The sequence below is a fragment of the Urocitellus parryii genome, chromosome 4 (assembly GCF_045843805.1).
Source record: "Urocitellus parryii isolate mUroPar1 chromosome 4, mUroPar1.hap1, whole genome shotgun sequence".
In the NCBI taxonomy this organism is placed as follows: Eukaryota; Metazoa; Chordata; class Mammalia; order Rodentia; family Sciuridae; genus Urocitellus; species Urocitellus parryii.
Window position 1 is genome coordinate 206,048,270 of NC_135534.1, and position 27,502 is coordinate 206,075,771.

Sequence of the window (27,502 nt, forward strand, 5' to 3'; positions counted from 1 at the left end):
CATTTACTGGGTGCCCTGGGGAATTTGGCCAGGCGCCAGGCTGTGGGGAGACAGCCAGAAGCAGTCATCCTGGGCTGAGGGATGCAACCCAAGCCATCCAGGGCCAGTTCCACCCTGTTCTCTCCTCTGCACCAGGGGCCAGCGTGGGGGGAAGGGAGGTGCTTTCAGGGCCGCAGAAGGCGCCTGAGGCCCGGCGGCACCGGCGGCACGGGGTCAAGACAACTCCAAGCTCTGTGCTTAAGCAACCTTTACTCCCGCTCTCGCCTCCAGGCACTCTGAACGCTCCCCAAGTGCCAGGCGGCGAGTCTCCAGCAAGAAGGCCGCGATCACCCTGCCTGTTACGCAGGTTCCAGCCACCGCCGCCTTCGTAGGCGCCACCGGCTCGCAAACCCGCCGGAGACCCGCGCCGCGCGCGCCCACGCCCGTGCGCCCCCGGGAGGCTGCGCTGGCGCGGGGCCCGGGGCGGAGGGCGGGCGTGGGGGGGAGGAAAGGGGCGGGGCAAGCAGGAGGAAGAGGCCGGGACCCGCCCACCCGCCAGCGGCCTCAAATTCTTAGAGGCTCCCGGCGGGGGCCCGGCCTGGGGGCGGGGCCTGTCGCGCGCGTGCCCCCACGTGTCCCAGGTCCCCAGCCCTGCCCCCGGCCCCGGGCTTATAACCCGGGATGCGCGCCTCTCCCGGCCCTGCTCCGCCGCCTGCCACTGCCGCCTGGATCCCGGTGAGTAGCCCCCGGCCCCTCCGCTTCCCGCTCTCTGCTCTAGGTCACCCCCTCCCCATCCCAGTCCGAGCGCGCCGACTCCCGAAACGCCTCGCACCCGGGGCTTCGGCGGGGCACGAGGGAAGGAGGCCCACACCGGGGTTTCTGTTGATCACACGCTGGCGCCCAAATTCTGGTTCCTGGGATCTGGGGCGCCAGTTGGGGACACAAGACTCTGATCTGTGTAGGTCAGATGATGTGTCCTCTGTGCTAGCCGAGGTTCTTTCTGGATTTTTCCCTCTTGGATCTGGCTTCCTCTGTACCGTGAAGCCCCCAAATGGAGACTTTGGGAGTCCCGAGGTATGGGGCTCCCAATCCCGCTCCGACTCACCATCTGTCCCCACCTGTTTTTCTTGGCATAAAACTAGAGTTCCACCCCAGCGCACCAGCCCTGCCCTCTGGGTCTTGGGCGTCTCACTTTTCCCTGAGCCTCAGTTTACCCTGGGCAGATGGACACAGGACCCTGACTACCTGCTCAGGGACGTGGGTGTGACTAGGTTCCTTTACCTGCAGAGGGCACAGTCCCTGCTGTCCTTGGGGGAATCCTCCCAACCCCATTTCCTGCTGGCCCTGGGCTGGGCTCTATGGGAGGGGCCCCTCCACAGGAAATGTCCGCCCTCTGGGTTGTTGCCTTTGGCCCCTGGGCGGCTGGCTGCACCCTCCAGGGAAGCAGGGTTCCTTGTGAAATGAAGGAAAATCCTCTTCCATCCTGCCAGGGCTCATTCTGAGGGGGCGGGGGTTCCCCCCTGTGAAATGGAGCTGTCTGCTCCTGAGCAGCTGGACCTGGCTGCAGGTGTCAGGGCAAGAACAGACCTGTCCTTTCCCCAAGGACAGACCAAGAGGTCCTGGGCTTTGATCCCAGGCCAGTGACCCCAGGCACATCACCAGGCCAATGACCGGAGAGGGGAGACAGGCCTTGGGTCATCCCCCAGCTCCAGTGCTTGTTTGTCTGTGTGTTGGAGCTGCTCCGGCCAGGCTGGGACTGATTCACAGACAGCAGGAGGCTGGTAAGGGCTCTGGAGACTGCGGAGGACAGTATCTGGGTCCATGCATTGCTCACTGATTCAGGGAGTGCAGATGCAAAACTGGGAAGGAGACCCGTCCCTATGCCCCTGGTATGGGTGTGACAAGGGAAGAAGACAGTAAAGTTTGAAATGATCACAGAGGGACGAGGGACAGGAACTTTGGCTTTGGGTAGCAAATGGCATCCTCTTCATTCCAACCCCCCTTCAGTCTCCCTCCACATTCCATCCAGGGCAGGGAGCCTGGGGTGGGATGTGGCTTGTCCCTGTAGGAGCCACCTGCACAACACATGAGAAGTAATTCTTCTTCTGCTCTGACCCAGTGAGCAGGTGGTGGATCCTGTCCCCTGAGCTCCTGTACAGGGCCAGGCACAGGGTAAGGACAGAAGAGACTCCTACCCTCTGTAGTCTCAGCCCTACTAATGCACCCCCACCATCTGCATGTCTGTCCTGGGCTTGTGAAATCAGGTGCCCCAGGAGACTTGGGGTGGAGCCAGGTCCAGACCCACCTGCTGAGCCAGCACTTTCCCATGACCCATCTCGTCTTCACCCCGGGTCCTGGGAGACTGGCCAGGACAGCCAGATGCCTTCGTTGAGCACCAAATACAAGGGCCCTGAAATGAGCGGCTTGCCTGTGGTCACCCATGTGGAAAGAGGCACCTCACTGGAATTCAGGGTCTGTGCCTTTGGTTTCTGCTTGAGTGAAGTTGATCTTCCAGGCCCTGGCTCCCTCCCTCCTGCAGGGTAGGCCCTTCCCTAGACATGGAATAGGCCAGGCACCCACAGGCACTGGGCTATTCCTAAATAAATGAATGAATGAATGAATCAGTGTTCTTTTTCCTCCAAGTGTTGCCAGGAGAGGGTTCAAAGATCTCCTACCAGGCTCCAATGTACCTACTTAGTCCCCTAGCTGCTACTTCGGGGGATTTTCACCCAAAACTTTCCTGAAATAACCCAAGCCTGTCAAGTGAAAGTTTAGGTTGGACCTGTAGGAGGGCAGTGCGCCTCCTTCCTGTCAGTGTGCAGAGTTGCAGCCCAGCTCTATCTGACACAGATGATAACACCCTGCAGGAGCGGAAATCCTTGAACAAAGAAATCCCAAAGTAGGAGATAATCTGCTGGCCCAGGTGGAATCCAGGTTGTTTTTTTTTTTTTTAAACAATTGTAACAAACCAAATTCAGCTGAACTGGGATGTTAGCTGCAGCGGTAGTCCTGAGCTATAGGGTGCAGGGCGTACAGAAAAATAACAGGTAGAACAGGGGTGAGTCCTCAGAGCCTTTGCTGTGTGGAGTGGGGGAGGGACCTAAGGTCTCCTAGGGGACAGGGAGCAGCATCAGGCAGAGTGCAGTAGGAAGCCAGCAGTCTGCAGTCAGCCTGGGCTTGACGTCACTAGCCTATGACCGGGGCCTGTTGTTCCTTAGGCCTGGAAATGACGTGCATGTGACTGAACACTTGTCACTCCAGCTCTGACATTTTAGAGCCCCGGGAGTTTTCCTCTGTGCTGAGGAAGTGCCTAGGCTGGCCTGGCACGTGTTCCCTGGGCACTAGCCAGGTGGCTCTGGCTGGGGCCACAGAGAATGCCCTCTGCCTGGCCAGTGAGGCCAGGCTGGCAGGCAGCTTGACGCGAGCTCACCTCCTCCACCCAGGCATCTGCTGGCAAAGGCTGTCTGCACTGGCCTTGGAGCGGATGGCCTCGGGCAGGGCCTGGGATCTGGAAAAACCTGCCCTGGGCCCTTCACGAGCTGGGGGAGCCTGACTTCAGAGAGGATCTACCAGGTGCCTCCCCAGGAAGGAAGCAGTGTTCTGGGGCATCTGAACCCCAGGGGCTTTAGGTTGCTGTGCAGATGGGGAAACTGAGGCCTGGAGAGTGGGGGACTCGCCTGAGGTCAGCTGTGGCAGTGGTATGGAGTGCTCAGTGGACGCAGGCGTGGTGCCCAGCCCTGGGCTTCTCCCCAGCATCTCTAAATCCTTACCACTGCCCTGTTTTGCAGATGAGCAGCCACGCTGACAGGGCCTCAGTGGCTGGAACCAGTTGTGGAGGCCGGAGCCTCAGCTCTGCCTGCAGAGCCCGTGTGCTCTCTGGGCTCCATCTACCGTTCCTTTCTAACCTGTCTTCTCCGCCCCCAGACCCAGGCCTCAGCTTCTGCCTCAGGCTGCAGCCTCCTCACAGCCTGGGACCTTGGTGGCTGAGGGGGGAGGGTGTGTTACCAGGTGTCTTACTGCATGGCTTTCCCAGTCCGCCTGCCCAGCCAGTCTCTGAGCACATGCCGGCCTGAACATGGCATGCACAGACGTGCACGTGTGCACACAAGTAAACACATCCTTGCACAAACCCAAACACGTGCACACACACATGCACTCCCAGGTACCCACCTCCAGGTGCACAGAGGTATGCACGCACACATATCCCTTCTTAGGTATGCAATCCTGGGTGCTCACAGGTACCCACACATGTGCGTGGTCAGGAACATGCTCCCAGGCACACGCAGTCCCTCATGTGGCTCTACCCAGGCTGAGGCTTGTGCCCACATGGCCATCCTTGTCTCTGAGAGGATCCCAGCCTTCCTTTTTTGCAGGGAGGCTGAACTGCAGAGAGCGCAACCAGCAGGGCTTCTGACTCTGGCCACGGCACCTGAGGGGTGGCCCTGCCCTCACAGAATTCATGGTTGGGGGGCAATGGAACTCAGTACGTCACAGGCTCTGATGGCAGGAGAAGCACACCGGACCCACGAGGCAGAGCAGGGACAGGTGCCTGGGGGTGGTCTGTCTCTGCGGGCTGCCCTCTCCTGCTCCCAGGTCCTGGCTTGGCTCCAGGTACCTTTGGGAAGGGGCAGAGTAGAGATGTCTCCGAAAGCTGGGTGAATCTGGAGCCAGCCTCCGTTCTCCCTGGCTCTAGCCCACCCTGGCCTCCCAGATGTCAGCCCCGGGTTCCCAACCACACCTGGCCTGACGGTTCCCTCCCAGAGGGGGCAGCCTTGCCCGGAGCCCAGCTGACGTGTTTCCGCCCTGGCTCCGCCCTTGCCAGCCAGGCGAGCCCTGGGCAAGTTCCTGAACCCGAGTTCAGTTTCCTTGTCTCTAAAATGGGGATAGCCCTAAAAGGGAGGGCTCTGCGTGAGATGGCCGTTTATCACCTGGACTCTGGTGACAGTTTCACGAGAGTGTGCGCCTGCTGGGACTTGATGAGCCGAGGCTTTAAACGTGCAGTTGATTGTGTGCTCATCATAGAGCGCTTTTAAAATCGGTGCGGGACATTAACACCCATAATCCTCCCGCCACCCACACCCCGGCCCCAGAACAAGAGCTAGAGGGCGGGAGGGGGAAATGTCCCTGAAAGCCTCCTGGGGCAGGAGGCTGGAGCTGGACAGTGGCTCGGAGGCTCTGGCCTCCCCCACGTCTCCCTCTTGAGCCTCTCCCAGGGGCCCAGCCACTGTTGCAGGTCCGGGGCTTCACGTCACCCGGGCTGCCCTGCCAGGAAGCTGAGCAGCTTTTGCTTCCGCAGGGCGGTTCAGTCTGCGAAGACAGATTCCGGACACCAGGAACCCACACCTCCAGTCCCAGGTACCCCCACCTCGGTCCTTCCCGCCTCCCTCTCCCTCCTTCCCTCCATCTTGCACGGCCGGTTGCCTGGCTGTGGTTGCCATGGGCACCGGCTGCTGGCTCCAGGGTCCGGGCCTGCTGAGCTGCTCAGGTCTGGGGCAGTCTGGCCCAGCTGGCGGGGGACAGGGCCTAGCGGGTGGTCGAATGCCTAGTGGAGGTGAGAGTGGGGGCCAAGATCAGAGCCACCACCCTGTCCCCACACCCTGTTCCATGGGGTATCTCCCCTTCTAAGCCCAGGGGCAGTGGGCCTGCGAGACCTGGGCTGACTGGTGGTGGCCTGTGGGAGGTGTTGGGGACTGCTTGGTCGCATACTCAGGCTCTGTGCCCACCCTGCAGCTCAAGGCTGGGTGACCTGGGAGAGCTACTTCACCTCTGCACTTCCAGGCACCAGAGCCACTGGCACGGAAAGCAGCAGCATTCGGGGAGCCTCCGGGGCCCTGGGTGTCTGCAGGGGACGTCCGTGACCTTTTCCAGTAGTGTCTACTAAGGACCCCAGCTGGCTCTGCCCTTGGTTAAACTCCAGTGCAAACGCTCAGACCCAGGCAAATGCCCCGAAATGCAGGAGGCTGGGGCCTGGGTCTAATCTGGCCCTGCGGCCTGCCAGCCTAGCCACCTGGGGCAGTTGAGCTGCCTCTCTGACCCTCAGTTTTCTTTTCAACTACGTGGGTGAAACAGGCGCGGCTCCCTTCAGGGTCACATGACAAGTGCCAGGGCAGTCAGGGGTCGAGAGAGCCATCATGAAGCCTGGGGGCTCAGGGAGGGCCTGTGGCCAAGGACACAGGTGACCACGGTACCTCTGTGCAGCTGGGGAGTGTCCTAGCTGCAGATGGGCAGCTCTGTCATCTGTGGCTCCCGGGAACGACGCCGGGTTACAGAGGAGTCCTGCCTCTGCCCGTCTCCCCCTCTCCAGGCCTGTTTTCCCACCTGCATCCTGGGTGTGGGTCCCTGAGCCCCAGCTACTACTGAGCATGTGCAGAGTTGAGCTCATGGCAGTGGCTCAGGGTCGCTCAGGGGTACTCCCCCTCCGAGGAACTTGCATTTGAAACAAAAAAACCACAAAATGCCTAAAATCCCAAGGAATGAAGGGAAAGGCCCCCACAGCACCTCCCTGACAGCCCAGGTTCTGCAGCCAGACATTGCTCTGTGACCTTGAACTGTTAGTTCTGTGATCTTGACCCTGACCTCTCCGAGGCCTACTGTCTGTCTCCCCAGTAGGGACGATGACACCTACTTCACAGGTCACTGTGGGGGTCCAGGGCAATCCACAGGAGACCCCCAGGGCCCTCTTTGCTTTGGCAAGGGGCAGCTGTGCTTAGGCACCCGCCAGGCCCTGCTCCCACAACTGAATGACCCGGCATCCAGAGGGCACGGGGCATCCAGAGGGCACCGGGCATCCAGAGGGCTCAGCCTCGAGGCCTGCCAGCAGCTGGGGTTGGCGGGAAAGATGCCTCCCCAGGGTGGCTGTGCAGATGTGCCAGGGTCAGGGTCGCTGGGGCGGGGGTGCAGGCAGGAGGGTGAGCATTCTGTTCCCACCGTGGTGGCGGCATGTCCAGGGGATAAGGCTGCCCAAGGCCGAGGTCGGGCTGGGCCTGCAGCTCGCCAGGGCCAGGAGGGAGCTGTGGCGGGTGGCGGGCTCCCGAGTGCTCATGCTGCTCCTCCACTCCCCCAGACATGTCCGGGAAAGGCTCCGTGGTCCTGGCCTACAGTGGCGGCCTGGACACCTCTTGCATCCTCGTGTGGCTGAAGGAGCAAGGCTATGACGTCATCGCCTACCTGGTGAGGAGCGCCTGTCTGTCTTCCTGTGCCTGCGTCCCTGTCCCAGCCAAGCTGCCCTCTACCTCTCTGCCCAGGGAGGCTCCCTGTCTGCCGCCCTCCTGGTCCAAGCCTGCCTCCCCTGGCCCAGCCGGCCTCAGAACTGGGGAAACAGCCTCTCCACAGGCAGAGGGGCTGTGGGTTTGGATGTGGGACATGGTCCTCCCCTCCCCAGAGTCACCACCAGCCTCCAATAATCACATTGTAGAATCCAGAGTGGGAGGGGCCTGGGGGTTCCTGGTTGAGGATTCTAGTCCGAGGTAGTACAGCCTGAGAAACACCAAGGCAGAGCTTGTTCACATAACTGAGAAGTCCAGGGGATGGTGACTTCAGGTAAGGCTGGATCCAGGTGACTATCCAGATTTGTCTCCAACCTCACCTGTCTTCATTTCTGGCCTCTCCATGGGGAAAGCAAGTCTTCCCACAGGAACCATCACAGCCTGGCTTTCCCAGAGAGAGGAGGGCTGCCCAGAGAGTGACAGGCTCCAAGGGTCTTCTCATGGGTCCAGTTGTTGCCCACCACACATTAGTCACTATGGCTGGGGGACTAGGCCAGGGCCACAGGGAGTAGAAAATGGGATTGACTCCCCTCCATCCCTGTGGAAAGGGTCCCCCAGGAAAGAAGGTTCTGTTCCCAGAGAGTGGGGCTGGGCTGTGTGTGGCCAGGAGTGGCCTGTGCCCAGCTGTGAGCCCGATCTGTCCTTCCTGACTCAGGTGGGAGGAGGGAGGAGGGCAGCGCTGTGCTGGCAGCCAGCTGGTGAGTGTCAGCCAGTGCCGAGTGGAGCCAGGAGCCGGGAGCCGGGCGTGTTCCTCGCAGAGGCCGCCCTGGCCCAGACCCTGGGTACTGCAGGGGGATTTGAAAGCTGAGTGGCCCCAGGCAAGCACCTGCAGCTGGGCTCTGGGAAGATTCCAGAATGCAGAGAGCGGGGTTCAGGCAGGATCTGGGCAGCAGGCCCAAGGCCAGCCCGGGTCTAGCAGGGCAGCGGGAAGCAGGGGTCGGGCAGGAATGAGCTCAGGAGTCACAGCCTGGTGTGGGGGGGAACTGGACCTGCGGCTCCTGCCAGGCAGCTGGCACTGCCCCGGGGAGCAACGGCTGAGGGCCCAGGTGGGCTCAGGGGGAGCCCTAGACTCCCTGTGCCCAGGGCAGCTCGCCAGCCTGGGACCGGGGCAGTGACTGCTTGGCACACCCACCGCCCAGCTCCAAGCACCCAGCCGCCTGCCCCTCCTGTGTGACCTTGGCTGTCAGTGGAACCCCCCAGCTTGAGGGCCACTGGGTGTGGATAGTGCCTGTCCAGCTCAGCAGGGACTGGCCTCCCCTGGCTCTCCCTGGCTCACTGGGCCTCTCTGCCTCTGCTCCCAGGCCAACATCGGCCAGAAGGAAGACTTCGAGGAGGCCCGGAAGAAGGCGCTGAAGCTCGGGGCCAAGAAGGTACTGGGAGGCGGGGCGAGGCCGGCGGGGCATGATGGGAGGGCCAGCGCGGGTCGCCTGCCCAGGACTCCTGGCCCTGTGTCCCTCCAGTGTGCCCTCTGGTCTCCAGGAGTGTGAGGCCCAGCTCCGCTCAGGGGTCCCCAGCCGCTCTCACCCTCCTACCAACCTCCTGCCCGGCCATCTCTTCCCGTCCGGCCATCCATCTGCCATGTCTGCTTGGTTTCTCTGTCCACCCACCCACCCCCACCTGCCCACGCGTCCTGTCTCCGCCTCTTGCCCTTGGTGCCCGCTCCACTCTTACCCATTGGCAATGTTTTCTTCTCTTTTCTTGCATGGAGCATTGGGGTTCACCCACCTGGTTCTTGCACCATCCCTGTGAATGTCACCACAGAAAAAAGGCAAATGGCAGATGACTATCATCATAGGAAGCATGTCCACTCAGTCTCCCTGAAGGGGTCTTGGGGCCCCAGGTGTGCCTTCTCAGCCCGGCACTGTTCCCAGGGACCTGGCCATGCTGTGCATTGTGGGATGTTTAGTGACATCTCTGGTCTTTACATTCAGAAAACTCCCCTAACCTGGCAACTGTGATGACCAGAAATATCTCCAGATGTGGCCAAGTGTCCCTGGGGAACAGAGCCACCCCTTTGTTTACTGCTATAGATCTTAAGTGGCACTAAGTTCCACCTCAGGGAGGATTTAGGAGCCACGTCCAGTCTTAGCTAGGTGGTGTGGGATCGGCTCCAGTGTCTGCCTTGGGTGCAGGAGGGAGAGTTTGTTGGATCCATTGGTGATGTCTGCTGTGCTGTGGGGCTGGGGGAAGGGTCGGGGACAGCGTGTCCCAGCTATCAGCCGCTGGCCTGGCCCCTCTGTGCTCGGGGTGGGCCGGCCCTGGCCGAGGCCCCTCTCACGGCCCCTGCCCCTCAGGTGTTCATCGAGGACGTCAGCAGGGAGTTCGTGGAGGAGTTCATCTGGCCTGCCGTCCAGTCCAGCGCGCTCTACGAGGACCGCTACCTCCTGGGCACGTCGCTGGCCAGGCCCTGCATAGCCCGCAAGCAGGTGGAGATCGCCCAGCGGGAGGGAGCCAAGTACGTGTCCCACGGTGCCACAGGCAAGGTGAGGCCGGGACCCGGGAGGGCGGGGGCAGCGACGCGGGCAGCCAGGGTGACGCTTGTCCCGGGGGCTGTGCCCGGGTCAGCGTGGTGCGCGCGCAGTCCGGCTTTGTTAGGCCCCGTGAGGGCGGTTCTTGTGCAGAGGGAGGAGCCACGTCGCCCCCGCCCCACCCCACCCCCGGGTGGCGGACTTGACCAGGCCTGGCTGAGGTTGCCCTGTCGTCACCAGGGGGCATGGTGAAGGGACAGGGACCCCGAGTGGGCAGAGGGGGTCAAACTCTGCAGAAACAAGAGTTCCCCCAGCCGGTGGCCGAGACTCGGAAGCTGCTGCCTGGCAGCTCTGGAGGCTGAGGTCCAGGGTCCGGGGTCAGCAGGGCCTGCGCCTCTGCAGGTGCTGGGGAAGGGTCTGTCTGCCCGCCCAGCTCCTGGCCTCGCTCCTGGCTGGAGAAGTGTCATGGCCCCCCTCATTGTCACACTCATCACGGGGCCCCCCCTCAGCACATGCCTCATCCCTCCTTTAATCAGGACACCGACCTCATGGCATTAGGGCCACCCCAATGACCTCCTCATAGATTGGTCACGTGCTGAGGTCCTGGGGTCAGGACTGTCCTGGTCTCTAGGGAGGCCTGACTCACGCCCTCATGCACGCACCTCCTCTGCCCGCGAGGCCCCAGGCAGCCTGCGGAGGACCCTGCGGCTAAGGCTGTCCCCAGAGCCAGGATCCCCAGCAGTGTTGGCAAGGGTCAGGGGACAGACTCTTGAGACACAAGCTCTCTCAGGCAGTGGGCACCGAGGCCTGGCACGGGACTGGCTTTTTCACAGTCCACAGGTGCTGATTCTCCCAGGGACGGGGAAGCAGGCCCCGGCTCCCTGAGCTGCAGGGACACAGGCAGCTAAGGTCACAGGTCACGGTGGGGGAGACAGGACCTGAGCACGGCCTTGCAGAGAGCCGCCCACCAGGATGGCACTGGCCGTCTTTGAAAGCTCAGGTGCGCCTTCTTTCTCTGTTGTGCCGGGCGTCTGTAAAGGGCTGGGTGCCCTTGAGCTCGGGCGCAGGGAACCCCGTGGGCCTGTGGCCAGTCCTCGGGGACCCATGTCCTAGCAAGGGAGAGGAGAGTGGACACGTGGTGAGGCGGCTTGGGGGACCGGGCTACAAAGCTTGGCCCTGAAGATGCGTGCAAACCAGGGCATGGGAACAGTGTGCCAAGCAGAGGGACAGCCGAGCCGAGAGGCTCGGACCCGTGGTCTGCCTGGAATCAAGCAGCAGGGTCAGGGTTGAGCCGAGGCCATGCTAGGGGGTGGCTGTGTCCTGAGTGGACTGGGTTGTGTGGAATGTCACACAGGCTTCATGGGGGTGGCGGGCAGTTCCCCAGAGGGATGCTGGGACGTGCTGGGCTGCATGGTGGGCAGCAGAGACTGAGAAGCGTTCCTGGCACACGCACACGCAGCCCTGTACCCCAGTTGGGGTGATAAGATGCTGGAAAACCAGCTGAGGAGGGGTGGGCAGCCCTGGGCTGTCTGGGCATGGACGTGCGCCTCTGCTGTGAGGCTGTGTGGCAGAGGGTGCAGGGGAGACCCGGAGGTTGGACTGGGGCTCAGGGCCTGCACAGCCAGGTTCAACCGAGTCCAGGCCCCGCGGCTCCCACAGTGTCGACAGACCCCCCCCCCCGAGTTTCCTACAGTGTCGACAGACCCCTCCCCTGAGTTTCTGCTTCCTCGTCTGTCAAATAAGGATGAAAATAGAGCCCAGCCTGTGGGGTGCAGAGGAGCAGCGGTAGGGGGATCCCCAGGAGCCTGCAGGTGGGTCTGGGCGCCCAGAACACAGTGCAGGAGATGTCCTGATCCCAGGTAGCAGCCTGAGCTAGGCAAAGGAAGCCACTGAACCAGTGTCATTGCAGCATCTCACCTGCCCAGGTGAACCCATCAGGCAGTGGGTGCCCCATCCAGGGAGCATTCCAGCTGAGACCAGGGGATTAGGATTTTGGAAGGGGTCCTGCCCAGAGGAAGTCTCTCTGGTGGTACTGCCAGAATTCAGTTGAGCAACATCCATGTTAGCAAGTGGGTGAGTGCATGGGTTGGGGATGGGTCAGGCTCTGGTTTGAGCAGCTCCAGGGCCCAAGCCCAGATCCCCCACTCCAGAGGAGCCCACTAGCTGCTGGGAGCAGCTGCCCACATCTCTGTGTGCGGTGCCCCCATGTGACCACCAGAGGGCGCCAGAGCCCGGGGCTTGGGGACGTTGCTGGTGGCTGCAAAGGCCAGATCCGCCCAGTGTTCTGTGAACCCTTGGTTCTGAAGAACGCCCTCTGCCCATGTTCTGTGGCTGCTTGGGAATTGGGGGTGACCCTGCAGTTCACACTCAGGGACCACAGGAGGGACGGTCAAACCTGAAACGTCCCTGGGGGTTTCCAAGACTAGCTGTGGACAGGCCATCAGGACCACCCTCTCTTGGCTGGAGGGTGACAGCAAGGTGTCCTCCCCTGCTTCAGTGTCCCCTGGGAAGCCCCCGACAGCCCCTGAAGACGGTTTCTTGGAACCATGGTGCCCGTGGGGATCACTGGGAGGCTGAGGATGGGGCTCGTGCACGGGCGCGGCTCCTGCTTGGATGGTGGGCACCAGTGACCCCGCGTCAGGAGGCAGGTGTCCCAAAGGGGTGGTCACATGAAGTCAACCAGAGGCCATGTGCAGGGCCTTGCGTGGTAGCCTGCAGGGCAACCCCAAGGCCTGTCCCCGGGCCGGTGGCCAGCTCCACTCCTGCTCTGCTCCTCACCTGGGGGGAGCGGGGAACCAGGACCCTGGGGCAGGCCTCGAGGCGCTTATTCACCCCGCAGGGGATCCACCTCTGCTCCACACACTAGGGATGTCAGTCAGAGGCCCGGGGGGACCTAGGGACAGGCATGCTGGTCCTGGTGCCGGCAGCAGGGGTTGGGTGAAGTGACAGGAAAGGGCATTCCTGAGCCTGCAGGCCAGAGGCAGCTCCCTCCCAGGGCCAGGCCACACCCAGTGGAGAGTGGCGCCCTTTTCCTGCCCTTCTGTGCCCGGCACTGAGCCGGCCGATCCCCCTCCCAGAGAGCAGTGCCGAAGCCCGTGGACCTGACTCCCTGCAGGTTGGGAAGAGGGGCCTGGAAACGTGAGCCTAAGGCTCTGGTGGGGGGCAGCTTCCTATATGGCACCATCTGTGGGGCTGTCCCAGGGGCAGATGGGGACCCCGCACCCTCGGTCCCAGTGGGCACTGTGCTGTGGTACACGAGACCCGGACCCCCTTCGCCTGCTGCCAGGAGCTGCCCTGGGGCTGGGGGTCCTGGGGCTGGGGAGGGCGCTGAGTGGGGCCCCGGGCTCTCGCTGGGACAGGCTTTGAACAAGGGAGCCTGTTTGGATTCTTAGAGGTTCTCGGCTCCCCAACAGATGGGTGTCCCCTGGTGGCATCTGGGTCGGCAGACACCACTCAGCCGGGCCGGCTGGGGAGGTACAAGCCGTCTTTGTGTTGGGGAAACATGAAGCCGTGGAGAGAAAATAGCTGGTACCAGCAGCATCCGCTGTGTGCTTTACAAATTGAAAACGAATCTGCTTTGTACTGGAGCAGGGCTGGCCATAGGCCCTGGGCAAGTGTTCGCCCTCCCCAGTGTCCCTGCCTGGAACCGACTTCAAGGGCAGCTGGAAGGATTCAGTGGACTCACGTTCACATCTGTTGCTGAGTGTGAATTATGAGGGTGGGTGTTTGCTGTGTGGCTCTGGGTAGTCAGATTTACCTCTCTGAACTGCCCGCTCCTCGTCCATAAAATGGGGTTAAAATTCCCAATGGCCCCAAGTGGCTGCCTGTGTGGCAGGGCATAGTAGGTGCTCACTAGAGACGGGTGGAGGGTAGGGGGCCTGCTGGAGGCTCCAGCTTGGGTCCTGGGGACAGCAGAGGGGAGCAGACACAGCTCCACAGCCGAGAGGGGCTGGAACCTGGATTTCCTCGTCCCCTGATGAGGCTCTGGAAAATGACCTGTTATTCCCGCTGCTGCCTGGCTGCGCCGAGCGGTTTTCACAGTAGGCACAAGGTCCCTCTGTCATTTCCACAGTGGCAAGTCTCCTCGCCACTGAGCCCGCGCTGGAGCAGGCGGGCGGGCGGCGGCTTCCCTGGGCTCCCGTGCAGCGCGCCTGCACCCAGCCCTGCCCCCCTCCTCCTCGTCCTGGTCATGAGCCTGGTGGCCCAGGAGTGAGCAGAGTGACTCTGCACTGGGCAGCAGAAGGGCAGGCTGGCCACCTGCAAGCTGTGCTCCCTGGGCTCCTGTTCGTGCAGAGAGGCGCTAAGCAGGGAAGGCCCTCCCTGTCGCCTGGCCCCTCTCCTCGCTGACCAGCCACTGTTCAGTTGGAAACAGGCCCGGGGAGGTGACAGGATTTCCCCCTTTATGGGTGAGGAGGAACTAGCACCAGGACAGGGTCAGGCAGCTCCGGGGCTGCCTGGAGAGGACCCCGGCCCTCAGGGCTTCTCACACCTGGAATCTGGTCCAGGCCTCTGTCCCCAAGGGTCCAGATGTCCCTGTCCACTGCTGCATGCACACCCCTCCCCCCTCCGTGTCCCCAGAATCCCACACCCTGCACATACCCTCGTCTTGTGACCCCATACACGTGGCTACGTGTGCACATGTTCTACGCGCCAGACTGCAGCATGCAGCTCTGCACCCCGACAAGTGCACACCTGTGCCCCTCGCACGCTCACCCTGCACACAGGCCACGGCGCTCAGCCTGGCCCCAAGTTGCCTCCTGCGCCTCTGTGCTCCCTCCACGGCGCCCAGCTCCCACCCAGAAGCTGCTGGTGGAGTCCTGGTCCCACCCTGGGGCAGGGCTGCTTTGCAGCTGGTGTCTTTAAAGTGGGCCAGGGCGACCACCCTTGGGAGGCTGCAGGTGGGGAGGTGGGCGTGAGCTCAGGAACAGAGTTCTTTGCCAGCAAGGTCCCTGTCCCCACCCCTCCCCTGGCCCCAGACCTTGTCCTGTGTGTCCTGACCCAGCCTGTGTTCTGAACTGCAGGGCAACGACCAGGTCCGTTTTGAGCTCACCTGCTACTCACTGGCGCCCCAGATTAAGGTAAGCCCTTGCCGTCCTCCTGGGGCAGGTGTCGGGGCTCAGGGACGGAAGCTCCTGAGCCTTCTCCAGGGTGTCGGACCATAGCTCCCATCAAGAACATCCACTGGGAGGACAGTCCTCAGAGGCCACGCTCTCCCTTGTCTCATTCCTCCTGGAGGTGGTGCCCAGGTGGGCCCTGCAGCCAGTGTCCTTGGGTCCCCAGAGGCAGGCCAGAATGGCTGGGATGTGGCCCTCCCAGCCCTGAGAAGGGCCACCTGGCTACACCCCGTTCCTCCCTGGCTGCCGGGGCCGACCCTGGCATCTTGGACCTGTTCCTGGGATACAGAACCCCAGGATCTTGGGGAATGAACCCCCTCTGTCTGTGGACTGTCCCCTCCCCCTCCAGCCTGGGCTTCTGTCTGTCCTTCCATCCATCCATCCAGTCCTTCACTCACGCACATTCATTCCTTCAGGGAACCAGCTCAGCCAGGCTCCAGGTGAGCTGCGCAGGGGCAGGCTCCCGGGCCTGCAGCCAGAGCGGTGGTAGTGCTTGGATGTGGCCTTGCGGATCATTTCCAGGTCCCCTAGTGGCCACATTAAAACCCAGTAACATCATCTTATCTATCAAACCCCATGGACCAGCCAGGCGTTGATGCCCACAGAACTGTAGCACAGTTCTCCCTCCCTGCCCCCAGGGGCTCTAGGAGCTTCCCTTCCTCCTGTGGCACGTCTTCCTCTGTCCTTTTATCCTGCGGCAGTTGCCTGTCTGGGCCCAGGCGTGGCCTGGAGGTGAGCCGTGATGAGCCCTAGTGAGTGATTCTGACCCCACATGCCAGGCCACAGTCGCCCTGGGTCAGTGGTCACCTGTTGGCCTTCTGCAGCGAGGAGGCTGCCGAAGCCTAGGCCTCCGCTTCTCTGCTTCCCGCAGCAGCTTGGGGTCAGGGGCCAGGACGTCCAATTTCTGGGTCTTTGTCCTCAGAGGCCAAGCCCAGGGGCTGCGGTGGGGCTGGGGGAGCCCTGAGGGCCTGGGTGCATTCTCAGCAGGGAGCCTGGTCCAAGGACGGCTCACTCTGGGGCCAGGAGAGGAAAGCAGGTCCTGCTGCCACCCACCCAGAAGCCACGCCCAGCTCCCCCTCTACCTGAGGGCCCCACGTACACCTGAGTTCTCGCATTCAGAGAGAGGCTAGGGTCTGGTCAGTGGGCGCGGCCTCTCCTGGGGACCTGTCCCTGCCTCCCTCAGACCTGGGCTCCTTCCCCACTCAGCAGTGGGTGGCAGCACCGTATTTCACCTCTGGGACCCCCAGTCACCGAGGATCGTTGGACCTTGAAGCCCATCTGGTTTAGATCCTCAGGTCTCAGCTAGGGGGACTGAGCCCTGGGGGCCGAGAGCAGGCACCCCAGTGTGGGGGCAGCCTCTGTCCTCCCCCTGCCCATCCCCACAGAGACCCCCAGTGGCCACAGAGCCACGAGCCCTTCCCAGAAGTGCCAGCTCTTCTGCCAAGGACCAGGAGGAGTCAGCACCCTGGCCCTGCCCAGGCCTGACGGCTCGCCCCTGTCCCTTGTCTAGGTCATCGCTCCCTGGAGGATGCCCGAGTTCTACAATCGCTTCAAGGGCCGCAATGACCTGATGGACTACGCCAAGGTAAGAGCTGGGCCTCCACCGTCGCCCTGGCCACCGCCCGCTACCCTCCCCGTGCATCCAGCAGGGCTCCTGTGGGCCAGTGGCACAAAGCCAACACTGATCCCACCTGGCAGGAGATGGAACCCCTGTTCCTGTTGCACCCCCAGTGGCACTTGCCCCCTGGGTCAGACCAACAGAGGTGTGGTCATCTGCAGTACCCACTCCCTGGGCTGGGCATCTCTGAGGTGTGTGCCACCTGGCCAGAGGGTGCTGGCTGTCTCCTTCCCATTCCCAGGAGACCCGCATCCTGCTTGCCACCTCTGCGGTGTGTGTCTCTGTGGGGGTCCTTCTGGGGACAACTGGGAGGGGGTCTGAGCCAGAGGCTGCTCTGTGCACCTCAATTACCTGGCGGCTAATTGTCCCCAGTGCTTCCTGGGAACAGGTAGGCGCTCCGAGGAGAGTGGTAGACAAAGACCTGTGTGGCGCCGGCCCTTTTTGAAGTACAAGTTGCAATAAAACATATTAGAAGTTTTGCATCAAGATCCTTAGCCGCTCCCCGGGGTGGCTTTCTTTTTAGCGACTCAATGGCAGCACTTGACAAACAGCCTCAATCAATCAGACGGGGAAAGCAACTCGGTGCACACACCAGAAAATTGCTCAGGTTTTTAAATAGCAGTCGCCAGGGCTGGCTGTGCGCTCTCGCTGCCGCCGAGGTGCCTCGTGGCAGGGGACACGGCGGGAACGCAGCCCTGCCCCTGCCGCCAGCATCCCATTAAGACCTGGAGCGCTGGGAGGAAAGACCTCCTCCACCATCTGTTGTTTTATTATTAAGAGGGGAGTTTACAAGACCAAACCCATATGTTGCCAAACAAATCGTCAAATAGCAGCGCTATTAAGAGAGCGGAGGTTGGCGAGGCGTCCCCTCCCCCCCTCGTCTCCTTGATGATGTAGAATATGAAGCGTGTCTCGTCTTTAAGAATAATGAATTGCAGCCCCCACACTTCATGGTGGCCATGCTCAGACCTGGAGTCTCAGTGGAAGGGAGGGGCAGAGCTGACCCACACAGTGCCCTCTGTGCCCGCAAGTCCCCGCACAAAACTGGCTCCTGGGTTTTCCAGCAAAAATGGACTTCGGGAGCATCGCGGTCCCTCCTGCCCAGATTTTGGGAAGAAGGCCCTTGGTTTAGCTTCCCTCCCAGAAAACCTCGCGAACAGGAGAAGTGGGCCCGGGAAAGATCAGCTGCCCCCCCCCCTCAGCTGCCCACCCTCCTTCTGGGAGCCGGGTTTCAGAACAGAGCTGTGGGCAGTCTGAGCGCACTCTACAAGGGCCGCAGAGCCACCCAGGAAATGACCAGAATAACTGAGCAGCCACCGGGCTTTGTCCAAAATCCCGAGTCAGGCAGAATCCGAGACAGAGGAGACGAAAATCAATGGGGCTTTGGAGATCTTTGCTTTTGAGACCTGGAAGTAGCCAAGGCCAAAGGGCTCTCTGAGAAACACGATTTCTTTCACGTCCCGTCTTCCCCAGGCCCATCACCCAAGGGGGAGATGCTCAGAGTCGTAGCCAGACTCCAGGGAAAACCAGCCCATCCTGAAGACGGTTTGCTCTCCATTCTCTATCGCCACCAGAGATTTGGGGAGCCAGGGCCTCAGGACAGACAGGGGTTGGGAAGCCCGTCTCCCAGGTCTTGGGTCGTCACCCTGGTTGGCTCTCCCTCCTCCTTTGCTCCCCTCTTGCTCTCCTCTCCTCACCCTTGATGGAGGTTCAGTAGGGAGGAGAGGGCATGGGTTCCACAGCCTCCCCCAGACGAAGACCCCAGGAACCTGGGTGACCGATTTTCTGAGCCCCAGCCACCAGCCCTAAGTCTGGAAGACAAGGCCCACCAGGCCACCAGCATGTCCCTGTGGTGTAGTCACAGAGTCCTGGACCCTGCGCCTGGCAGCTGCACGGGGAAAAGGCCCAGGCGAGTGCCCCACTCTGACTCTGGACACAAGGAGACATGTGCCCCCCAACACGGAGCAGCCTGGAAACGCCGTGTTCTTGTGGCCCATGTGGCTTAAATCCAGAGGCACAAGCCCTAGGGGAGGCATGAGCTGTTTGTTCTTGTTTTTTAAGTGATTCTCTTGCTAAAGCTACAAAACTAAACCCTGTTGGTGTGTTCGATTTGGGTGCCTTGTTTGAAGTAGAGATGAAGGAACGCGGCAGCCACCTGGGGGAGGGTTCCAGAATCTGTTGTGGGCAGAGCCCCATCAGCAGAGAGGAGGCCCTGGCTGCTGCTGGTGGGGGCCAAGACCACTGGGGCCAGGTGCTCGGGGGCTGGGAGGCAGAGCGTCGGGTCTCACTGGCTTCAAGGGGCCCCTGGCCTGCCCTCTGCCCGGTAGGCCTTGGGAGGGGAGAACGCGCTGAGAGTCCTGTGCTGGGGGGACCTGAGTGCCCATGCAGGTTCCGGTCAGGTGTCAGCCGGGGGGCACGGTCAGTAAGGCACCAGCCCTGTCCTTTCCCCAAATGTTAAGTAAGGCCCAGGGAGAGGGGTTCCTTTACCCATGGAGGACCACTGGGAAGCAAAGTCTCATGGAAAAGCAAGGCCTCCAGCCCCGGCTGTCCCCTTGCAGGCTCCACGATGACATCCATGGCAATTGCCCTGGGCTTGGGGCGGGTGTGGTTCCCAGCAGGTCTTGTACTTCAGGGCCATGAGCTGACGCTGTCCTGGGTCCCTCCTGTGGAAGGGTCCCTACTGAGCAGTGTGGACTCTGGGACAGATGCCTCTGCAGGGGCTCTGTGGGGGTCAGTGAGCCAGGGCTGGGACCCTCAGCACAGTGCCTGGCACCAGGTTCTCCAGGGGCCCTTGGAGGATGGACTCAGGGTCTTCTGGAAGGAAGCTCCAAGATCAGCATCCCCAGCACTGGGTCTTTGGCAGGTCTAGCAGCGGGCCTCGCTCCTCCTGCAGGGCGGCCCCAGGTGGTCCAGAGCCTGACCCTCAGGTACCCTTCCAGCCATCTCACGTCTGTCCCATGTTGTCTCTAACCTGCAGCAACATGGAATTCCCATTCCGGTCACCCCCAAGAACCCCTGGAGCATGGACGAGAACCTCATGCACATCAGGTAAGACGTGCCTGCCCCACACCTGGGGTCCTGCCTCCCGGAGCAGACACCCAGTCACCCGCTCCCGCTGCTGCTTCTACTGTGGGATGAACGGGGCTCAGCTGGCACCGGGAACAGCACTGAAGGCAGAGGGATGGCATGGGAGGGTCCCCAGCCAGAGGCCCTGTGTGTGGAGCTTGGGCCTGCACCCCAGAATCTGAGGGCACTGTCTCGGCTCTTCCTTGTGGCCCTTGGCTCTCACAGCCAACGGGGGTGGGCGGGGTGTTCCAGGCAGGGTGGGCAGCCAGTGTTTTGGCAGACAGGAAATGGCACACAACGGGCGGTGGTGTGTGCCTGGAGTGGCCGTGTCCCTTCCCGACTCACCTGGTCTCCCTTCTGTCCCCACAGCTACGAGGCTGGAATCCTGGAGAACCCCAAGGTAATCTCCGTTCCTTTGCGCCGGCCACCTTTGGTGGTGGCTCCGTGCCTGTGCCCTCTGATGTATTTGTAGCCTAATTTGAAATTTCACGGGGGGCAGGCCTGGAGCAGAGCCTGTGTCCCTGACCCTCCCCCCCACCCCCACCCCGTACTCTTTCTAATTGCTGCGGGATGAATAGGGAAGGAAGTATTTCAGAGCCGCCAGGAGAGAGGGGACTGGGAGACAATAAAGGCGTCATTAGGCAGATGAGACGCTGGTGGGAGGACCCAGCCTGTGCCCACAGCCTCGCCCATGGCATGTGGGACGGGGTGGCAGGACCCATTTGTCTGTGTCTGTCCCCCGCTCGCCCTGGCCTCCCTGATCCTGTCCCCGACCTCCAGGCTGGCCAGGCTGGGCCCTCAGCCGGGTTTGAAGTTTAGGGTTTCTCTCCTCGGGGGTTTCTTTGTGTCTCCTCTGCCCACCATGGGAGGTGGGGGAGGCAGGACAAAGTCTATCATGGGAAGAGAAAAATCTCTTTGTCCCCAAGGGAATGTGTCCCTGGCCCAGCCCCACCCTGGGCGGCAGCTCTGGGGGTGGGTGGGCCGCCCGGCTGACATCAGGGAGGACAGGGAGGACGTGTGTTGGGGGCGGGGGTAGTGCTGGGGCAGCTGGGCCTCGGGGATCCAAAAAGGCCATCTGGAGGGAGAGGCCGGGGTGGCTTGGCTGAGAACCCCGAGGGCTGGAGCTCTGCCCGGGGTGCAGGCCGGCTCCCCAGGCCTGGCGTCTCTGACTGCCCCAACATGTGCCAACCCGACATCCCCCAGCCGTCAAGGGCTCCGTCACTGTCGGCCACCATGTGACGTGTGCCTCCACCCGCTGGCGCCTGGCCCGCTTGGGCGTTCATTTTCTCGCCTTGATTTCCTTGGCTGCAGGCTGGGAGCACCTCACCTCACAGGAGGGACACTGGGGGCCAGGGCGGTGATGGCACCCTGGGTGCCAGTCGCTCAGAAAAAGGGCAGGGCTGGTGCCTTGGGTCTTAGGTCCCCCTCCCCACCCGCTCTCCCCGCTTGGTCCACGCTGTCACTCAGGAGAGCCGGCACCCTGTCCCCTGAGGACTGATGGGCACTGCAGGGCTGCTGCCTGCTGGCCACAGGTTCTTCCAGTTCACGCTCTGTTGACCCCACGACACTCGGGCAGCCACCTCTAATTAGCCAGTCAGTCAGCACCAAGGGGGTGGGGGGGGGCTGGGCCCTGCAGAGCTGCTTCCAGGCAGGGTGTCCTGCCAGCCGCGGGCATGCTGGGAAGCCACTCCCACCCTCTCCAAGCAGCCTGTGGCCATCTCCCCAAGACCAGACCAACACAGGATTGGGGTACAGGGCTGAGGCAGGAGGGAATCACCCCTCAGGCATTTAGGGGACTGAGACTTGGTACAGATCGCCTTGTGACTATGGGCAGGCTCTGTCCCCTCTCAGGCCTTTTAACAATGGCATTGGGTGGATAAGTAAGTGTTCCCAAGTCTTTATCAAGGATGCTGCCACCCAATCAATTCTTGGGTCCCAGAGTTAGTAAAACTGAGCATGAACCCAGCTCTGCTTCTTAATTGCTGTGCAGTCTCAAGCAAGCTACCTGACTTCTCTGAGCCTGCCAATTCTTGTGCACAAAACGGGAAATCATAGCACCTCCACTGGCACAGGCAAGGCCTCAATCTTGGGGGTTGGAGGGTCCTACCTTCCCCCTTAGGCCACCAAGCTGCTCTCAGAAACTCTTCTCATCAAGGCCCACCCACCCTAGCAGGGGGTCAGCGCCATCCTGAGTTGACCTGGCCACAGGGGATCCCCAGAGTTCCATGCAGGTGCCTAACCTCCAGGACCCAGCCTTGCTCTGCGGCCCCCCAGTCCCCCAGGGAGGAGCTCTGGGAGAGAAGCTTAGGGGAACCAGTGCCCCTCCCCCTCTCCAAAAAAAGCCCCGAGACCTGCGGAAGGGAGGGTTTGAAGGCAGATGGCTGAGCCATTTTCTGCCTCCATGAGGGCTGATTGAAGGGCAATGAGGCAGCTAATGTGAAGAAAGATAGAAATTTACTTGCTTTAACTTCATACGGCCCACAGTGAAAGAGTTCATTCAGTCGCCGGCCCGCCATATCTGATGGATGAATAAACCATTTGCAGCATCGATCATGCCTCTACATCATGGCTTAGTTCATGGGCCATTTGCTTCCAATTTCTCCTTCCCGGGCTCTGCTTCATGCTTTCTTTCGCCCTCTCCCCCGCCCCCACCGACTCTCTCTCCCTCTCTTCTTCTTCACTCTCTTCCCTCCCCCTGCACCCCCTCCCCAAGATGACATTGGAAGTGAGCCCTCCCGCTGGGATGGATAAATAGATGGCATTGATACTCCGCAACAAACTATTTGTCATTTGAACTGGGCTTTTAGGAGGGGGAGTAAAAAAGAAGGCAGGCGCCCAAGCCACCTCGGAATGCAAAGCAAATGTCATTTTATTTCTATTTAGTTATTTTATTTAATCGGAGCTGTCAGGTGCCCGCCCAGCAGCTGCCTGCAACTTCCGCTGTAGAGGGACCATCCTCCTCCTCCTAATCCAGGCCTCGAGGTCTTCCTGTCTTCCCGTGGCTCCTTCCAAATACAAACACTGTTGTCCTCCACTTCTAAGGAGTGGCTGGAGAAGGTGACAAGGGCCCAGCTGAAAACGTGGTCACAGTCGGGCACCTGGGTGGGAGTCCTAGGCAGGTGGGGAAGGGGCTGTGGGCCAGGGAGCCTGGCCAGTCTCTGACACCAGGCTCAGGTGCTGGCTGTCTCCCTGTGGTCCTCACACTGCTTCTCGGCCCAGGCCACCTCGGCAGCTGAGACAGAGCACGGGATGCTGGGAAGAGCCCTGGGCTGGCTTGAGAGGCGTGATTTGGATCTGCCTCTTCTCTGGGCCCTAGTTTTCCTTCTGGTCTAGGGAGGTAAGGAGGGGGGTCCTTACCCCCCTGACTCCCTGAGTCTGTCTTTAAGGTGGGTTCTGGGTTCTTGTTTTCTAATGCACAGATGAAAACAGATGAAGGGGCACAGGCCCAAGGTCAGGCAGTGGTGAGTGGGGCAGGGTTCCTCATGTCTGAGCTCAGAAACAGCTGGAAGGACCACATCTGCCCGGCACTAGAGGCCTCCTGGACAGACACTGTATGTCCACTGCTGAAACAGGAAGCAAGGGAAACTGGGATGGGTGGACCCAGCATAGAGCCAGTGGGAAGGGGAGCACAGGTGCTTGGGCCGCGGCACCCCGTGGGCTGGGGCCTGTCCTAAAAGGACTCTTACAGGCAGGAGGCTCAGTGCCTGTCACCCGCTGTCCCTTCCCTGGCAGACCCATTACCATCTGCACTGGGCCTTGCATATTGTTCTCTGGTATGTTTTCTAGTCCAGTAAGAATCGGTCTATGCACTTAAATTATGGGAGTGTCATCCCCCCATTTTACAGATGAGGGAACTGAGGCAGAAGGAAGTAAGGCAGCTTGCTCAAGGCCCCGCAGCCTGAGGTCTTGCCTCTAGCCTGGAGTATGTTCCCAGCCTCCAGCTGGACACGGTCCATCCATCCCTCCAGAGCTCACTGCTGCAACTCCGCGCTGGCCCACAGGCTCTGTGGCTTCGCCTGTCGATGAGGCCGTGGGGTCTGGCCTTCTTACCAGACAGGGCTGCTGAGAAGCAAAGGCCACGCGTGAATGGGCACCCGGTTTGGAAAGGCACAGATGTAAGGGACCCTGTTGGCGGGACATCAGCAGGTGCGCAGAGCAGCTGGGCACAGGAGGAACTTGAGCAGGCAGGTCCCCTGGGTCCCTGTCCCCAGCACTGCAAGTGTCCAAACTGCGGCCGGTCGAGCTGGGGCCCCCAGAGGCTGCCGGGAATCTAGAGTCCCGGGCAGCAAGAATCCCTGCTCCTCTGCCGCAAGACGAGGCCCATTTTCCAACGCGCCCGAGAACAAATATACATAAAGGTTGATGTGTTTTCAAATGGTTTTTGCTTTGCTCTTCTCTTTTCTCCCTGTGAGTATTAACCTCGGGGACCCCGGGGACGGCTCGGCCCGCCGGAGCACCTGCTGGGGTCACGCGCAGTCATTAGCTTTGCGGTCATCGCGGAATAAACCCCAATTCCCGGCGCCTGCGAGAGCGTGCGTGCGGCTCCCGGGAAGCCCGCGGAAGGCGGCCGCTCCTGCGAAGTCGCACTTTTTCCTGCCTGACTTGTTTCTCTCCTGCTATTCTACCTCCAGCTGTGGGGGCGTCGAAGAAAAAGATGAGATCAAGTTGAGGGGAAAAATTGTCTGATTTCTTGAGCCCTTTGTTTCCCAGGCCCCTGGCAGCGGGGCCAGCTCTGGGCTGGGGGCTGGGAAGCCTGCAGGACCCGCCGGGATGGCGGGGAAGTCCCTGCCAGAGGCCTCCTGTCCTGGGGAGGGGCGTGGGTGCAGGAGGTAGGGTGCAGCTTTCCTGCCCGGGGGCTGGGCACTCTCCACCCTCCAACCTCTTTCTCTTTTGTCAGAACCCAGCGCCTCCAGGACTCTACACAAAGACCCAGGACCCAGCCAAAACCCCCAATACCCCTGACGTCCTGGAGATAGAATTCAAGAAAGGTAGGTTGCCCACCGTGCGGCACCCCTGGAACCTGAAGGGGGCTGAGGCTCAGGGCTCTGGCTCCCTCTGCTCCCTGCTTGGGTCCTAAGTCCTCTCACCTCTCCTGAGTTCCTGGAAGCCAGAATTCAGGCAGGGGCTTCGAGGTCCCAACAGTTTCCATCCCCAGACAGTGTGATCCATGCACACCTCTAGGCTTGGGAGGGGAAATCCAAACTTCCAGCCTCTGAGCAGCCACCTGCCAGATACTCTGGGACTTTGGGAAAGTCACTTGACTTTCCTGGGTCTCAGTTTCCCCACCTTGACCTGGGGATACAAGGTGCCTGCTGTTTTCCTGGTGTGGAAGGAGGTCCATATGGGAAATGACCCGCAGCAGAGCTGGCTGGCAAGGGCAGGTGCTCAATGAATGGCAGATCCGATACAGCTGGACGCAAGGGCCCCTCTGCTCCACTTCTTAAGCCTTGGCCAGTCCTAAATTAGCTGCCCAGCTCTGGCCACCCCCCAGCCCCAGGCACAGATGGAGCTGGGGTGGGGGGATCCTGGTCTCCCCTCACCCCGCTGCTGTCAGAGAAATAGTTGCCGGCCTGGTTTGCATGCCCAGCCTTGAGCTGACACAGTGTTCATCGCTTGCTGTGAAGGAGGGAGGGGAAGGCAAGGCACGCCTGGTGACAGGAGGAGCAGGACCCAGTTCAGAGCGAGGGTGCCAGGGTCTGAGGAGAGGACCTTTCCAGTAGGCTGTAGAGATCAGGAAAGCTTCCTGGAGGAGGTGGTGCTGAGCAGGAGCTAGAGGAACCAAGAGGAGTTTAAGGCCATCCCAAGCCCAAGGGGCTAGCCCATCCATCCACTCACATCTGCCAGGAGGGGACAGAGACCAGAGAGAGGGGCTCCAAAGCTCAGCCTTTCCCCAGAGCACCTCAGAGATAGGACAGGGCGAGAGAAGCAGTCACTTAGTAGTCACACCGGCACCCCCCGGGCCTCAGGTGCAATCCCCTGTAACACGAGCCATAGAGGAGATGCTCACAGGTGCTGAGCGGATGCTGTAAGGTCTCCATACTGTTAGTACTCAGTGAGTCTCTTCTGGGCCTTTCCCAAGAGCCCGGCCAAGTCAGTGGGCAACTCCATCACTGTTCAAACCCTTGAATTCCATGCCCCAAAGACGGGGCTGCTGAGACCTAGGTGGACCCCTGGGCAGCTGGAGTCCTGGGTCCTTTTGTGCCTGCTCCCCAGCCCAGGCCTGGCCCACAGGCACAGGGTCATCCCTGAGAAGATGGTGGGGCACCAGGCAGCACATCCTGCCCTCCTGTGTGGGAACCCCAAGAGCCCAGGAAAGCAATGGGGACAGGTGAACAGAAGGTGGCTGATGGTCCCTGGCACCAGGCTCTGGCAGTCCTACCTGAAGGAACAGGGCAGCCCTATGGGCTGAGCTGGGGAAGAAACATGATCCATTATGAGGATTTGGGGACAGTCTGGAAGGGGAAAAAAAAAGAGAGAGGGAGGAACCCTCTCCTGCCTGGTCCCCATTCACTCTCTAGTTAATTTATTTGAAGTTTTAATCTAATTATTAACTATTTTAAACGCTAAGAGGCTTTCTGCAGCAGCCGCACCAACAATGTCCCCTCTTCTCCCGGGCAGGCCCCATCCACGGCCCCAGTGAAGGCCCATAATAGGACCCGGGAGGGAGAGAAAGGCAGCGGGGAGAGGCGGGGGGTGGCGAGAGGGGCTTAAGGTTCATTATTGGGCAGACTTACATTTAATAGCAATTTACAACCAAGTTATAAAACCCCTGGAAATGGGGGTTAAGAATGGCGAGGCTGACAGCGGCTTGAGCGAAGCCCCTCCAAGCCGCGGCTGGCTAATAAAGACTCCAAAGCCGCTATTGAGCCCTGATTGGCACCCGATGGCTCGCTACATGGTAATGAGCCGGGCAGATGGGTGGGGGATTAGCGCCAACTTTGAACAGCTTTCCTTTGTCACTGTTACAGCTCTCTTGTTAGCCCTCTAATACATTTATTGCTCATTTCACACCGCTCGGGAAGGTGCCCCTTGCTATTCAAAGTCAACCCCGAACCCACCCACCGCCCCCACCTCGCCACCCCCCTTGACACGGCCCTTCCTGGCCGAGCCACGACCGCCTCCCTCCAGCCCTCCTGCCACACTGGACCCCACTTCTCAGAATTCATGGGCGTCCCCGACACCCCGCCTGCCAGAACGGGCACCGGCTCGCCCCCATCAATCAGACGGCTGTGTGTGGGTCTGGGGTGTCGGGCTGGGGCGCAGGGGTCCGCCTGACAGCCGTGGCAGGGGCTGAGTGTGTGCGCGTGGGCGCGCCCAGCCGCACCTCGGCCAGGCAGCCCCGGGCAACTGGTGGGACAGAAGGTGCTCCCTGTGTAAGACAATGGTGGAGCGTGAAATTCAATTAGTTCAGGGCCTGGTTCCAATTTCACAGTCCCTAAATGCAAAAGGGGCACAGAGAATGGGAGGGGGCCTGCGAGCGTTTTTATTGCATTTTCCCTTTCATTCTGGGGGGCTCTCTCGCCCCTTCTCTCCCCCCAGCGGGCCTCAACCTGCACAGGGCTTTGAAGGAGTCATTTGGACTCTATATCTGTCACATGCATTTAAGGCGTTGCAAGGACAGGGAGAGGGCGGGGTGGCGGGCGCAGGCTCCTCTACAGAGCCCAGCTCCAGTCCCAGAGGCCCACTGCCCTCTCCTCCTGCCCCCAGGGGTCCCTGTGAAGGTGACCAATGCCAAGGATGGCACCACTCACCAGACCTCCTTGGAGCTCTTCATGTACCTGAATGAAGTCGCGTGAGTGCCCACAGCCTGCCTAGCCACCCGGGAACCATCCTCTTGGGCAGGCACTAACCATCACAGCTGGGGTTCAGGGGCTGAGGAGGACAGGCCGTGTCCTGGCCCCATAGGCATAGAGTCTCCTGGACCACGGTGATGGGTTTGCCAGGAGAGCCCTTGCAGTCCCTGTTTAAACCCTTTAGCCTACAAAGATGGCA

The 27,502-nt window shown here is 61.1% G+C and overlaps 1 protein-coding gene across 1 annotated transcript in view; it reads left to right on the forward strand.

Annotated features, from left to right (window-relative positions):
* The first annotated feature begins 633 nt into the window (after positions 1 to 633).
* The window catches only part of Ass1 (argininosuccinate synthase 1), a 44,991-nt gene continuing 18,122 nt past the window's right edge, over positions 634 to 27,502 (forward strand). The window contains exons 1-11 of the mRNA XM_026386399.2: positions 634 to 714; positions 5,276 to 5,334; positions 7,043 to 7,149; positions 8,546 to 8,614; positions 9,539 to 9,727; positions 14,734 to 14,790; positions 16,337 to 16,411; positions 19,422 to 19,492; positions 19,880 to 19,910; positions 24,408 to 24,498; positions 27,218 to 27,302. Coding sequence (XP_026242184.1) covers positions 7,045 to 7,149; positions 8,546 to 8,614; positions 9,539 to 9,727; positions 14,734 to 14,790; positions 16,337 to 16,411; positions 19,422 to 19,492; positions 19,880 to 19,910; positions 24,408 to 24,498; positions 27,218 to 27,302 — 773 coding nt within the window. The 5' untranslated portion in view covers positions 634 to 714; positions 5,276 to 5,334; positions 7,043 to 7,044. The remainder of the gene's footprint in view (positions 715 to 5,275; positions 5,335 to 7,042; positions 7,150 to 8,545; positions 8,615 to 9,538; positions 9,728 to 14,733; positions 14,791 to 16,336; positions 16,412 to 19,421; positions 19,493 to 19,879; positions 19,911 to 24,407; positions 24,499 to 27,217; positions 27,303 to 27,502) is intronic.